Source organism: Ahaetulla prasina, chromosome 17 (assembly GCF_028640845.1).
Source record: "Ahaetulla prasina isolate Xishuangbanna chromosome 17, ASM2864084v1, whole genome shotgun sequence".
Lineage (NCBI taxonomy): Eukaryota > Metazoa > Chordata > Lepidosauria > Squamata > Colubridae > Ahaetulla > Ahaetulla prasina.
Genome location: NC_080555.1, coordinates 12,702,781 through 12,716,358, shown reverse-complemented (window position 1 = coordinate 12,716,358; position 13,578 = coordinate 12,702,781). Strand labels below are relative to the sequence as shown.

Genomic DNA, 13,578 nt, shown 5'->3' with positions numbered 1-13,578 from the left:
AATGATTGTAAAATTAACTAGGCTTCACGATATGCTTCAAGGAGGGTTAATGGGGTCTGGTGGCTGTTAATCGGTTGGCTTCACCAAACCAGAGATGGATGATTTCTCACTGCCTGATCTCTGTTTCCTTTCCATCTGCTCTCTTGCTCTTGCATTCTGTCCATCACGCTGAACCCCAGAGGAGAGACCTGGGACGGAGGCCCCCCAAGTGAACGGTGAGCTCCACCCCCTCCTTATAGCTTCCACCCTTCCTTGCCCCTCCCCCTTGGCAGTTTTCCAAAGGGTCCCCCCCCCAAAAAAAGCACCTAATGGACCCATTCTTGAAGGAGGGGGGAGGAGGAGGAACTAATGAGTCTCCTATACATGTAGTCCTCGACTTATAACAGTTCCTTATTGACCATTTAAAGTTACAACTGAAAAAAGCGACTTATGACCATTTTACACGCTTACAATCTTTGCAGCATCCCCATGGCGACGTGACCAAATTCAGACTCACCTGACTCACATTTATGACGGTCCCGGGGTCATGTGATCCCCTTTTGCGACCTTCTGACAAGCAAAGTCGATGGGGGGATCCAGATTCATTTAACAACCATGTTACTAACTTAACAACTTCAGTGATTCACTTAACAACCATGGCAAGAGGGGTTATAAAATGGGGCAAACTCACTTAATAACCATCTTGCTTGCCAAGAGAAATTTTGGGCTCCGTTGTAGTCATAAATCCAGGACCACCTGTAATTGCAGGTAGTCCTTTTACTTTTCTGGGAAGCGAAAATTGCTCTCAATAGAGGAGAATATTTGTAGCTCAGGGCTGAACTGTGGGATCCTTGGGGCTCTCTGAGCTTAGTTGTTTTCTTGCAGAAGTTTCATTACTCAAGCTAGGTAACATCATCAGTGCTACCACAAGACGTCAATAAACAATTAAACAGAGAGTATCCAAAACCATCCAAAAAAATAAAGCTAATAGCTGAAAAAACATAGGAATAAATATAATAAATGGTAAGTGCCATAAAGAGGAAAGTAACAATAGGACAATATGAAACATACGTTATTGGCCAAATTAGGGAAAATAATAATCACTTAACACACCCTTGGGTACCATTGAATTGTTTTATCAGAATTATAACTCTTTATTTATTTATTTATTTATTTATTTTTCGTATTTTTATACCGCCCTATCTCCCTAGGGACTCAGGGCGGTTCACAGCCAGATAAAAATATACGTATAAATACAAAATAAAACATCCATTAAAAAAACTTATTACAAATGGCCAAATAATTAAAAATGACAATACAAATAATAAAATCCCCGTTAAAACCAATTCGAATTTAAAATCTAGTCCAGTCCTGCGCAAATAAATAGATGTGTCTTAAGCTCGCGGCGAAAGGTTCGAAGGTCAGGAAGTTGGCGGAGTCCTGGGGGAAGCTCGTTCCAGAGGGTGGGAGCCCCCACAGAGAAGGCCCTTCCCCTGGGTGTCACTAGCCGGCACTGCCTGGCCGACGGCACCCTGAGGAGTCCCTCCCTGTGAGAGCGCACGGGTTGGTGAGAGGTATTCGGTAGCAGCAGACCCAAGCTGTAAGCTTTCTCTGTCCATTTCTGTTTATTTTTATGTATGTGTTTATGTGTGTTGTAGTTAATAAAGCGTGTTATGTATGTTGCAGATTAATAAAACAGATGTGCTTACGTACTGTATGTTTATGTACATTAATAAAGCTATGGATGCTAAAAATTAAGGTGACTCAGCGGCTAAGATGCTGAGCTTGTCGATCGAAAGGTGGGCAGTTCAGCGGTTCGAATCCCTTAATGGGGTGAGCTCCCATGACTTGTCCCAGCTTCTGCCAACTTAGCAGTTTGAAAGCACATAAAAAATGCAAGTAGAAAAATAGGGACCACCTTTGGTGGGAAGGTCACAGCGTTCCGTGCGCCTTTGGCGTTGAGTCATGCCGGCCACATGACCACGGAGACATCTTCGGACAGCGCTGGCTCTTTGGCTTTGAAACAGAGAGGAGCACTGCCCCCTAGAGTTGGCAACAAATAGCACATAGATGCGAGGGGAACCTTTACCTTTACCTTATGCTATAAATTAATAACGCTGAAGTGTTTTCATATGTTGTACATTAATAAAGCTGACGTGTTTTTATATGTTGCAAATTAATAAAGCTGATGTGTTTCTGTTGTGACCCTCCAGCAGAGCTGGTGGCAGAATCGGACAGTGAGGAGGTTGGGGATGAACATAGGCCAGTCCTGGAGTCTGGGGAAGGCTTTAATGGGTGCTCTGCATCGGAGGCAGAGAGGGAGCCAGGTCCATCCGACAATTATCAGCTACCTTCGGAGTCAGAATTTAAGTGGGGCAGAAGAACAGCTGGAGCCTGTTCCCAATGTGCACATGCATAGAGCTGTCAGGAGAAGGGAGCAATTAAGGAACAGGGGTCAACTCGGGAAGTAAAGGCACAAATGGACGCTGAATGGCCACTCCCATAGGGAATAAATAGGAGCAAAAGGGGAGTGGTGATTGCAGGAGACGATTAGTTCGTTTATTAGTGCGAAGATTTGCTTATCACGTCTCACAGAGACTCCTTGCCAAGTATTTCATTGTACAGCATTGAGCTTGGAAGCTATCGACCTAGCAACTGACTAGGTGGCTCAGTGGCTAAGGCACTGAGCTTGTCGATCAGAAAGGTCAGACCTAGTACAGGTCTCCTGCATGAGCAGGGGTTGGACTAGATGACCTCCAAGGTCCCTTCCAACTCTGTTACTGTTAAAAACTATCCAAGGACTGATAAGGTCTGTTATTGCAATTAAACCTTGAAAAGCTTATTTCCGGGACTTTGCTGGATGTGAATGCGAGGAATTCATATTAGCACAGGGGTCTGCAAACCTGGCTCTTTTAAGACTTGTGGCGTCTTAAAAGCAAAGCTGGCTGAGGAACTCTGGGAGTTGAAGTCCACAAGTCTTAAAAGAACCAAGTTTGCAGACCCCTGCATTAGCCAAATAAAAGGGGGGGGTTTGGGGGGACAAGGAGTCTGTTTTGCGATTCTCTTAAGCCTAGGTCAGAACAGTTTCTGTATGTTGTACATAAAATAGCGGGCCTGTAAAACAGAACTCCAAAGAACAGTAACAAGGAGATAGCATACTGTTATTGAGCTGCACTATCTAAGCTAACTATGTCTGATTTGAGTTTACAGGTAATCCCCGAGTTACAACAGTTCATTTAGAGAGTGTTCGGAGTTTCAACCAAGACTCCCCACAAATACTTAAGACCCAGTCCCAAAATTATAAATGTTGTAGCACTGTGGCCGTGTTTCCCCGAAAATAAGCCCTACCCCAAAAATAAGCCCTAGTGAAGGGGATGGGAATGGCCAGCACAGGAGGCAGCCCAACCATATGTCCCTTCACAAACAGAAGCCTGAGGTGGCTCCTTCCCTTCCCCGGTCACCTCATGGACACTCGACCTCTTAATTGTGGCCCCACAGATGGGTTGAGCCAGCAAGGGCCAGCACCTGCATCTCATTCTGTCTCTCTGGGTGCCTAGAGCTGTTTCTGGCACACTCTCACCAGACCCAGCCCTGCCTGCGGCGCCAGTCAACCTCACAGCTGAGGGCCCCTCTCTTCCCCAGCCCACCTTGTGGCTCTGGAGTTGGCGGCGACCACGATTTGCACTCCGCCAGGCCTGGAGCTCAGGTCTTGCTCAAGCTGTTGCTGCAGTACGACAAGGCAGAAGATCGCCTGCTCCACTCACCCCACCCCATGCCTCTACCCAGTTGCTGGGCCTGCTGTTGGCCTCGCGGGTGCTCTTCATCCTCCTGGCCATGCTGCTCTTTGCCGCCCTGCTGGCCTGCTCCTGCCTTGTATGGGGCAACTTGGCCCAGATCTATGACCTCGGGAGCACTTCGCCCGCTTCGGGCTGCGCCCCTGCCCTGTGCAAGATCCGTGGCGGCTCTGCAGCGAGCTGGTGGAGGGAGGGGGAGATCGCTCCAGAGGTCATAGATCTGGGCCCAGTTGCCCCGCACAAGACAGGAGCAGGTCAGCAGGGTAGCTGTGAGCTGTGTGGTCAGGAGGGCGAAGAGCCCCCACGAGGTCAGCAGCAGCATGTGCAGCAAGCCCAGCAACCGGGCAGAGGCACAGGAGGGGGGAAGCTGATCCTGATGTACTGCATGGCCATTTGCATCATCGTAGCAACAGCCTGAGCACAACCCAAACTCCAGTGTCCCAGGAGCAACAGGACCAGCAGGCAGGGCAGGCGGAGGCCAGGGAGCACCAAGAGCTTGGACTGTTGTGGCCACAGGCAAGTACCGTATTTTTCAGAGTATTAGATGCATCTTTTTCCCCAAAAAAAGAGGGTGAAAATCTGGGTGCGTCTTATACTCTGAATGTAGCCCCACCCAGCTTCTCAAACGGAGGTTTCAGAAGCTGAAAAAAGCATCAGAAATGGAGCTTCAGAAAAGAAGCCCCCAAGCAGAGCTTCAGAGGCTTTTTTTCTGAAGTTCTGTTTTGGAGGCTTTCAGAGGCAGAAAAAAGTTTTTTTCTGAAACAGAGTTTCAGAAGTTTCAGAGGCAGGAAAAAGCAAAAAAAAAAAGCAAGGCGCAGAACTCACAACCAAGGAACCTGTTGCTAAAATTCACTTCTGGGAACAGCTGATTGCGGGTATTCCGGGAGGCGGATCCACCTGCCAATCAGCTTTTTTCTTATTTTCCTCCCCAAAAACGAAGGCGCATCTTACACTCCGGTGCGTCTTATACTCCGAAAAATACAGTAGATGGTGGGATGGAGGGTAGGGCCAGGGGAAGCTGCGCTGCCACTCCCATCAGCCCCTGCGCTCGCCACTTCCTGTAAGTGAAAAAAAATAAGACATGCCCCGAAAATAAACCCTAGTGCTTATTTTTGAGCCCCACCCCCACCCTCCCAAAATAAAACCAGGTCTTATTTTCGGGAAAACATAGTACGAATGACAGCAGAGATGCTACAACATTCACCCTGCTGGGTCCCCACAGCCGTTAGACCTGTGGAAGCTCACTTATCTTGCTGTTCTGTCCCCCTCGCCTCAGTCCGAGCGATGACTTAATTAGCCAGCAATTATCAGCTTCTAGCAGCAAACTAGTGAGCGTCTGCCAAGTGTCTCTGTTATCTCGCTAAGTCAAACAGCACTTCAGCTCTTTTAATTTGCCTGCTACGAAGAGACATAGCAGCTCTCGCTGCCTTTATATCCTGTGGGGTGTGGCTCCATGACTCAGCACTTCCTAGGCCTGCCCCACCCCTGCTTCTGTTGTTCCCACCTCTCCTGCCTACGAAACCTAGGGTCCAGCCAGCCTGATTGCCATCAGCCAGGTCTGGAGGCGTGGCCTGGGGGGGGAAGAGTCAGGGGACGGAGGCCTCATTATCTCCTCCACCTGGCCTGCCTCTGGCTCCTGGAGCTGAGCCAGGGAAGCTGGTGGTCCAGAAGTAAGTCATGTTGGCCCTTCCCCCTCACTTTCCGAGTCACTTTCTGGCAGGGGCCCCAGCTCGGTGGCCGCAGACACAACACTTGCAATGATCTAGCAAGATCCCTTGGTCTTCTCCACCCTCATGTGTAGTTAATGACCCACCCAATCCATTAGTGAAAGGGAGTGATCGCAGTCAAGTTATGCAATTCGCTCCTACGAATCCTCGGGTTACGAATGTGATTGTCAGGCTCCATGACATTCGTAACTCGAGGACTACCCGTATTTCTTTATTTTTTGCTGGGTTATCTTTTCTCTCTACCAGCCAGGTACTGGCTCCCATAGAACACGTAGCAGCCTGTGCACACTCTGCTCCAACCCCCAGCTCTTCCAGGACAGAGAGTCAGAATGCCTGAAGGCAAAAGCATAAATTTAATAAACGAATAAAAAAAAGAAATATTTAGGCTTGACTTATCCCAATTAATGCAAGAGTGAGTTTTAGGCTGAACTCTCATGAACTCTCCACAGAGTTCATGAATCCCGGAAGCTTAGGTAACAAAACCCAGGGGCCACAATGCACATAGCTCCAAAAGCTGAACATTGATGGGGGATACCCCCCATTAATCAAAATAACAGAATAATAAAGTTGGAGGAGACCTCAGAGGTCCTCTAGCCCAACCCCTGCTCAAGCAGGAGATCCTATTCCATTGAGGACAAACGATTCTCCAATCTCTTCTTAAAAACTTCCACTGATGGAGCACCCACAAGCCATTCCACTGCTTGGATATTCAAAATATCCCAAAACTCCCTAGAAAAAAAAAGGTGATAGTTGTCAATAGGAGATTCAATTCTCAAAGGAACAGAACCTGTAGACCAGACAGTCAATCCAGAGTGTTTTGTTGTCTCCCTGGAGCAAAAAATCAAAGAGGTGGCTAAGAACCTAACCAAAATAATAAAGCCCACAGATTACTACCCTTTTCTACTACTACACGTAGGGACGAATGACACAAAAAGGGACTTAAAAACAATATTGAGTGATTACGAGCAAGAGGCAAGAAAGTTAAGGAGTTAGGTGCACAAGTAGTTTTTTCATCTGTACTGCCAACGGAAGGACATCTCATAAGAGAACAAAGAATTCTAGAAGTGAACCACTGGCTAAAGGGTTGGTGTTGCCAAAAAAAAAAAACCTTGGTATTCCTGGACCATGGTCTACACTACCTCTATGATAGGCTTTTGGCAAGACATGCACCTCTCAAAGACTGGGAAGAATGTTTTCAGAGAAAGACTGGCTCAACTTATCAGGAGGGCTTTAAACTAATAAAAGGGGGAGGGTGACCAATTTAGTATCTCCAGGACCTAATTCCAATCAAAACCCCTAGAAAGCAAGGCAAACAATGAAGTAAGGAGGGATAGGAAAGAAGACAAACTCAAACACCAAATAGGAGACAGAGGAAGCATACTTGTTGTGCCTCGTCCTCCCTCCTCTCCTCAGCCAGGCCCCTCCCTTCTACACCTGGGCCTGTTATCAGACTCGGAGTCTGATAATGAAGATGAACAGCCTGTCATGCCTCCAGCCCCCGGCCCTGGCCCCATGCCCAGACAGGATGTCAGGAATGAACAAACAAACTTCACTCCTACAGTGTGTGAGCAGGGAGCCAGCCACGTGCTGGAATTACCGACAGCAGATTCAGCTGAAGAGAATTCACAGTGGGAAGATCCTCGCTTCCGGAGATCTGAGAGGCGACGCCAGCAGAAGGAAGGGAGGGGCAGGCCTGGATAAATGCTGAGTCATGGAGCCACACCCCACAACCTATATAAAGGACCTGCTTGTGGCATTCCAACCTTGAGTCAAGCAAAGTCTCATCTAGTTTGCTGAAGTCACAACTTGGACTCCTGCCTGACCTGAGAAACCTGGAAGGAATTTGGCAAAGCTGCAGAGGCTTCGTTGCCCTGCTTGATACGGACTTCCTAGACCTGGTCGTTGGAGGGGGAGGGGGACACGACAATACTCAGAGTCAGGCATAAAGATCTCAAGTGCCCATATACAAATGCACAAAGTTTGGAGAACAAACCAGGTGAACTTGAACTATTAATACATGAAGGTAGGTATGATATAGTTGGAATTACAGAAAAATGGTGGGACCAAGCCTATAACTGGAACATACTGATAGAAGGATACGAGCTGTTCAAAAAATCCCATAAAAGAGGAGGTAGAGTTGCACTGTATGTAAAGGACCACTATATTGCTACAGAAGGGGGGGGCCTTCTCTGAGGGGGCTCCTACCCTGTGGAACGAGCTTCCCCTCGGGCTTCGACAACTACCTGACCTTAGGACCTTTCGCCACGAACTTAAAACCTATTTATTTCGTATGGCTGGACTGGCCTGATTTTAAATTCCAAATCTTAAATTTTAATTGAATTTTGATGGGTTTTAAATTTCTGTAATTTTATGGGGTGCAATGTTATTTTAAATTATTGGCAAATTTGAATCAGTTTTTTAAGGGTTGTTTTAATTATGGTGTATTTTTCTGTTTGTATTTTATTTGCCTGTTCACCGCCCTGAGTCCTTCGGGAGAAGGGCGGTATACAAATTAAAACATTATTATTATTATTATTATTATTAGAATCGCATGAAACCAAAGACGAAAACCTCCTAGAATGCATATGGGTTAATTAATTTCTTTTATTAATATAAAAGAAAAAAAGAATGACATGGCCATAGATGTAAACTACAGGCCACCCAACCCAGCAGAAAAAATAGATGTCCTTTTTACTAACCAACTAACAAATACACTACAATAGTAATGGGGGACTTCAATTACCCTGATATCAATTGGAAGACTAATTATGCACCAAATGAGAAATCAAATACATTCCTAACCAACCTAGCTGACAACTTTGTTGTCCAAAAGATAAGAGGGGGGAACTAGAGGGACAGCCATACAGGACTTAATTCTTACAAACAGAGAAGAAGCGATAGAGGGAGTTGAAACTGCAGGAACCTTGGGTGAGAGTGACCGTGTCATATAGGAATTCAACAGAATGCAAACACAAACAATAGAACATAATGGTACCAGAGTCCTAGATTTTAAAAGAGCTTATTTTAACAAACTCAGAGAGAACTTGGAAAAGATTCCTTGGATGAAAATCCTAAAGAGGAAAACAACTCAAGAAGTTTAGGAAACTCATAAAAGCCCAGACCAGCACAATATCACTGAAAAAGAAAAACAAGAAGTCCAAGAAGAAACCAGCATGGCTGCACAAAGATCTCTCTGACAAATTGAAAGTACAAAAAAATGGAAAGAAGGACACAGCACTAAGGCAGATAGCCTTATCAGCAGATAGCCAAAATCTGCAAATTTGAAGTTAGGAAAGCAAAGGCTCAGAATGAACAAAGACTTGCAGCAAAAGTCAAAGATAATTTTTAAAAAGTTTCTTTCAACATATAAATAACGAGAAAACAGTCGGTCCACTAAAGGGAGAAGACAGCAAGGAAGGAACGGGCAGCAGAGAGAAAGCAGAGCTGCTTAACTCATCCTTTGTATCAGTCTTCAAGCGAAAAAAAACTACAGTCCAATTTACCAAAACCATAACTGTAAAAAACAGACTAGTTTAGTTAAAATTAAAATAAGCCAAAAAAATGGTAAGAGAACACCTGTCTGAACTTGATGAATATAAACCACCAGGACCTGACAGATTACATCCCAGAGTTCTAAAGGAGCTGGCAGATGTCATCTTCAAAACATTTTTCAAAAATCCTGGAGCACCAGAGGACTGGAAAAGAGCTGATGTGGTTCCCATCTTCAGAAAAGAAAAATAAATCACTCACTGTAAGGGAGTTTGGGGGGGAAAAAGGCTTGTTTTCACAGATGGTTGAATCAAAACTCAGTCTGGGTTTTGCACAAATGTTTTGTATTTGTAAGCTCAAACATCCCCTCCTTTAGTGGGTTGGTCTAGACCAGGGGTCTCCAACCTTGGTCCCTTTAAGACTTGTGGACTTCAACTCCCAGAGTCCCTCAGCCAGCAAAGCCATGGTTATTAACCAGACCCATTGTTCATGATAGGCATTTTTGCTGGAAACCAGAAGTAAAGAGTAATTTTCAGCAAAAATGTTTGTAAATTGTGTCCATCACTCCAAACAGCCATAAACGCCATCCGAGGAATCCGGACGCTTCCATAAGTCATTGTGAAGGGTATTGAAGCAACTGCCTAAAACAGGGGTTTTCAACCTGTGCAACTTTAAGATCCGTGAACTTCAACTCCCAGAATTCCCCAGCCAAAGTAGACAATCAGCAGACACAATTATTGCTTTCATAGGGCCAGTTAACCAATGTAAAGAAAGTGGTTAAAACTGCAGGCCTGTTGGCTGCTTTGAGGTGATTCAACAGTAACATTGGGCTCTTAATTGTGTATTATTTTGAGGAGAGTGAAACAAACTTGAAATGAATTGCACGATGTGAGTTTTAATGGTTGCTGGTGCTTATCTACAAATGTACTCCTATATATGGTATACAGAGATAATTTGGCAGTTTTTAGAGGCAGGATGAGGTTTGTTGTGATGTTGAGAAATGATTGTGTTAAGACATGTTACGTTGAGAAATAATTTAACTTTTCGTTTGACTTCCTGGTGCTATCCATGCAATATATCTAGTGATGAGCTATGTAAATTATATTTAGGTATTATTTATTAAATTCATATGCTGTCCATCTTGCCAAGGCAACCAAGTAAATGATTGAAGTCATATAAAACTATTAGAGTTAGTGAGTTACGTCATGAAATCTAGTCCTTGACTTAGGACAGGCGTTCAGCTATCAGATCTTCTTTTGTGCAAGTTACACATCCCTCTCTTGCAATTTATGTCTTCTATTTAGTTCTATTTAGCCAGTCTGGTCTAGTGGTGTGAAGGCACCAGGCTAGAAACTACGAGATCCTGAGTTCTAATTCCACCCTGGCATGAAAACCAACCAGGTGACTTCGGGCCAATCACTAGAAGACTGAGAGTTCTAGTCCCGCCTTAGGCATGAGAGCTGGCTAAGTGGGCCAATCACCAAAAGGTGATGAGTTCTAGTCCCAACTTGGCATGAAAGCTAGTAGGGTGACTTTGGGCCAATCACCAGGAGACAGTCCAGAGGAGAAGTATGGAGTGTTAGATATCTTCACCACCTTGAGTTATTCATAAGAATAATAAAGGCAGATTAACAAAATCTCAAATAAATAAATAAATAACTGCAATCTCTACCGAGCTCTTGTGCCATGGTAGAGCACAAGGAGCAGGGAAATTATATTATCTTGAAATTATAAATAAAAAGGTAAAAGATATTCAGTTGTTGCCCTGAATCTCTCAATGGCTCAGGGTTTTCTCAACATCTATCCAATACAATAGGAAGCAATAGATTTTCTGGGCAGGAACACTTGTAACTGGAAAAGATGCTTAAAAGGAGATTTTCAGTGATTGGGACAATCTTCCTGCTTCAATTACATTGCAGAGTTAGTAAAAGTTCCATAGGTACGTTTCTTCAGCTCATGTAAAGGTATAGGATCTCCTTCCATGGGCAGAGGGTTGGACTAGAAGACCTCCAAGGTCCCTTCCAATTCTATTTTCTACGTTCTAGAAGAGGACAGTATGATCCTGACAGGGAAGGAAGAGAGAGTTAAGGCTGCGTTATTCTGGTGATTTTTTGTAGATGTCATCTTTCTGCTGTTGCCAGCTCAGCTCTGTCACTTGCAGGGAATTGTGGGTAGAGGTAAAATTATCCCATGCAGGGAGTCCTCATTTAGCAACCACAATTGAAACCAGCAACTTGGTCGTTAAGTAAAGACGCTTCTAAATGAAACCACATAACTGTGCTGATGACCTGATTTCAGTTTTTCTTCACTTGCAAAGGTCATCAATGACAGGACTGGTTATTTTCTCACCACTGTCAGAACTGCAAACGGTCACTAATCGAGGACTACCTGTATAGGGAACAGATCTCTGCAGGGTTTCTCATGTCTGAGCAGGGTTGACACAACCTCTGCTCTCTTTTTTTGCAGAAAAGGGACAGCCTGCAAGCAGTGCGTGGATCGGGGCCATGATTGCAGCTCTTATCGTCATTCTGCTTGTCGCTGTCATTGCCGTTTATCTGCGGAGGAAGAAAGGTACAAGATGTTTCTCAGCTGCGCACCCCCTTGCAAAGCGCCCCCTCCACTGACCAGGTTCCCCACTCCTGTTCTCTTTCCTTCTCCCTCTATCCCGAAAGAGAAAAAAGCTGAACCAGAATCTGTGGGCCACCAGGTGGGCAGGCCCTGGCCCCCATCCCAGGGCGCTATCTACTTCTCCGTGGATGTTCCACGGGTAGGACGGCCCAACCATTTTAATCTGGGCTCTTCCTTGCATCCTTCAGGCCTCCAAGCCATCCTCTAAAACAGGGGTCTCCAACCTTGTCAACTTTAAGACCTGTGGACTTCAACTCCCAGAATTCTTCAACTCTGGGAGTTGAAGTCCACAGGTCTTGAAGTTGACAAGGTTGGAGACCCCTACTCAAAGAGTCTTGGTGGTGCAGTGGTTAGAGTGCAGTACTGCAGGCTACTTCTGTTGACTGCCGGCTGCCTGCAATTTGGCAGATGGAATCTCACCAGGCTCAAGGTTGACTCAGCCTTTCGTCCTTCCGAGATCTGTAAAATGAGGAGCCAGATTGTTGGGGGCAATATGCTGACTCTGTAAATGGCTTAGAGAGGGCTGTAAAAGCCCTGTGAAGCGGTATGTAAGTCTAAGTGCTATTGCTATTGCTCTTCCAAGGCTGGTCTTGGCAAGAGAGCTCAGCCAACACACTATGAAAAGAGCAGGACTTGGACCCCATGGCTGTATCCACCATATTGACTTTTTTAACTCCTCATGGTGCTATAAAGAAAGTTATGGGCAAAGAGAATCTCCCAGGAGGACTCAGGAGTGTGGGGCACCCAAGGTTTCCCTACGGGGCAAAGAGAAAGGATTCCAGAAGGCCGGTCCTATTTCCCAGCTTCATAGAGGCAGCTTCTGCATTTGGTGGGAGATATCAGCAACCTCAAGAATTGCCTCTCTCTGCTTTGTCAAGAGCAATTTTCTCAGCATCCTCTGGCCCACCACCATCATTTGGACAGCTGCCAACTGGTGGGCTGGGCACGAGTGTCACTTTTGGTTTCTACAGAACCTGCTGCTCAGCAGACGCCCCACTGCAAACTGGTAGGAGGATTCTGGTAGGAGACCCATCCAGCACGACTGGAGACTCCAAATCTTTGCTGGATCTTTGCTACCTTAGACCCTGCCCCCTTCCCCGCCCGCCAACGCTTTTCGTAGGGTTCACCAAGATTAGCCACAACTTTTTGCATACGCCCCAGCTTTGCACAAGATAGCAGTTGTGGCTCACAACCTCCCCTCCCCCCGCACTTCCTGCATTTCACTTGGTTTCTTTTCTTTCCACAGCTGCTAAGGGAAGTGGACATTTTGCAACATGTGCAGGTAACAAATCCCCCTTCCCCCCTCCACAAGAGATTGCAAACACCTGCCACGTAAGACTGGAAGGTTTGCTGCACACACAAACACAGAAAGACCACAAAAAGCACACACAAAAAAAGGAACCAGCATAGCAAAGGATAAGAGAATTGATTCAAACACCTCCAAGTTCAGGAGATAAATTGCCATACACACATTGCTTATTTTCAGGGGCTCCTGGGTTTTGGAGTCTGGTGCACATTCAGGATGGTAAGAACCTCCTGAAAGCATTGATCCTGTGAAGACTGATCGAATGAGACCCCAGAAAGAGTGCAGAGAAGAGCAACCAAGATGATTAGGGGACTAGAGGCTAAAACAGCTTAATATTCATTATTAAAACAAATGAGGAATGGTTGCAGGAATTGAGCATGTCTAGTCTAATGAGGAGAAGGAGTAGGGGTGACACAATAGCAATCTTCCAGTACTTGAGGGGTTCTCACAGAAAGAGAGGGTCCATCTATTCTCCAAAGCAGGGGTCTCCAACCTTGTCAACTTCAAGACCTGTGGACTTCAACTCCCAGAGTTGAGGAATTCTGGGAGTTGAAGTCCTCCAGGCTTAAAGTTGACAAGGTTGGAGACCCTTGCTCCAAAGCACCTGAAGGCAGAACCAGAATCAATAAATGGAAACTAATAAAGGAGAGAAGCA

The 13,578-nt window shown here is 45.6% G+C and overlaps 1 protein-coding gene across 1 annotated transcript in view; it reads left to right on the top strand.

Moving 5' to 3' along the window:
* Positions 1 to 13,578, top strand: part of LOC131186894 (SLAM family member 5-like) — a 51,764-nt gene that overhangs the window by 26,247 nt on the left and 11,939 nt on the right. Inside the window, exons 4-6 of the mRNA XM_058160869.1 lie at positions 180 to 215; positions 11,456 to 11,560; positions 12,864 to 12,899. Of these exons, the coding sequence (XP_058016852.1) occupies positions 180 to 215; positions 11,456 to 11,560; positions 12,864 to 12,899 (177 nt within the window). The remainder of the gene's footprint in view (positions 1 to 179; positions 216 to 11,455; positions 11,561 to 12,863; positions 12,900 to 13,578) is intronic.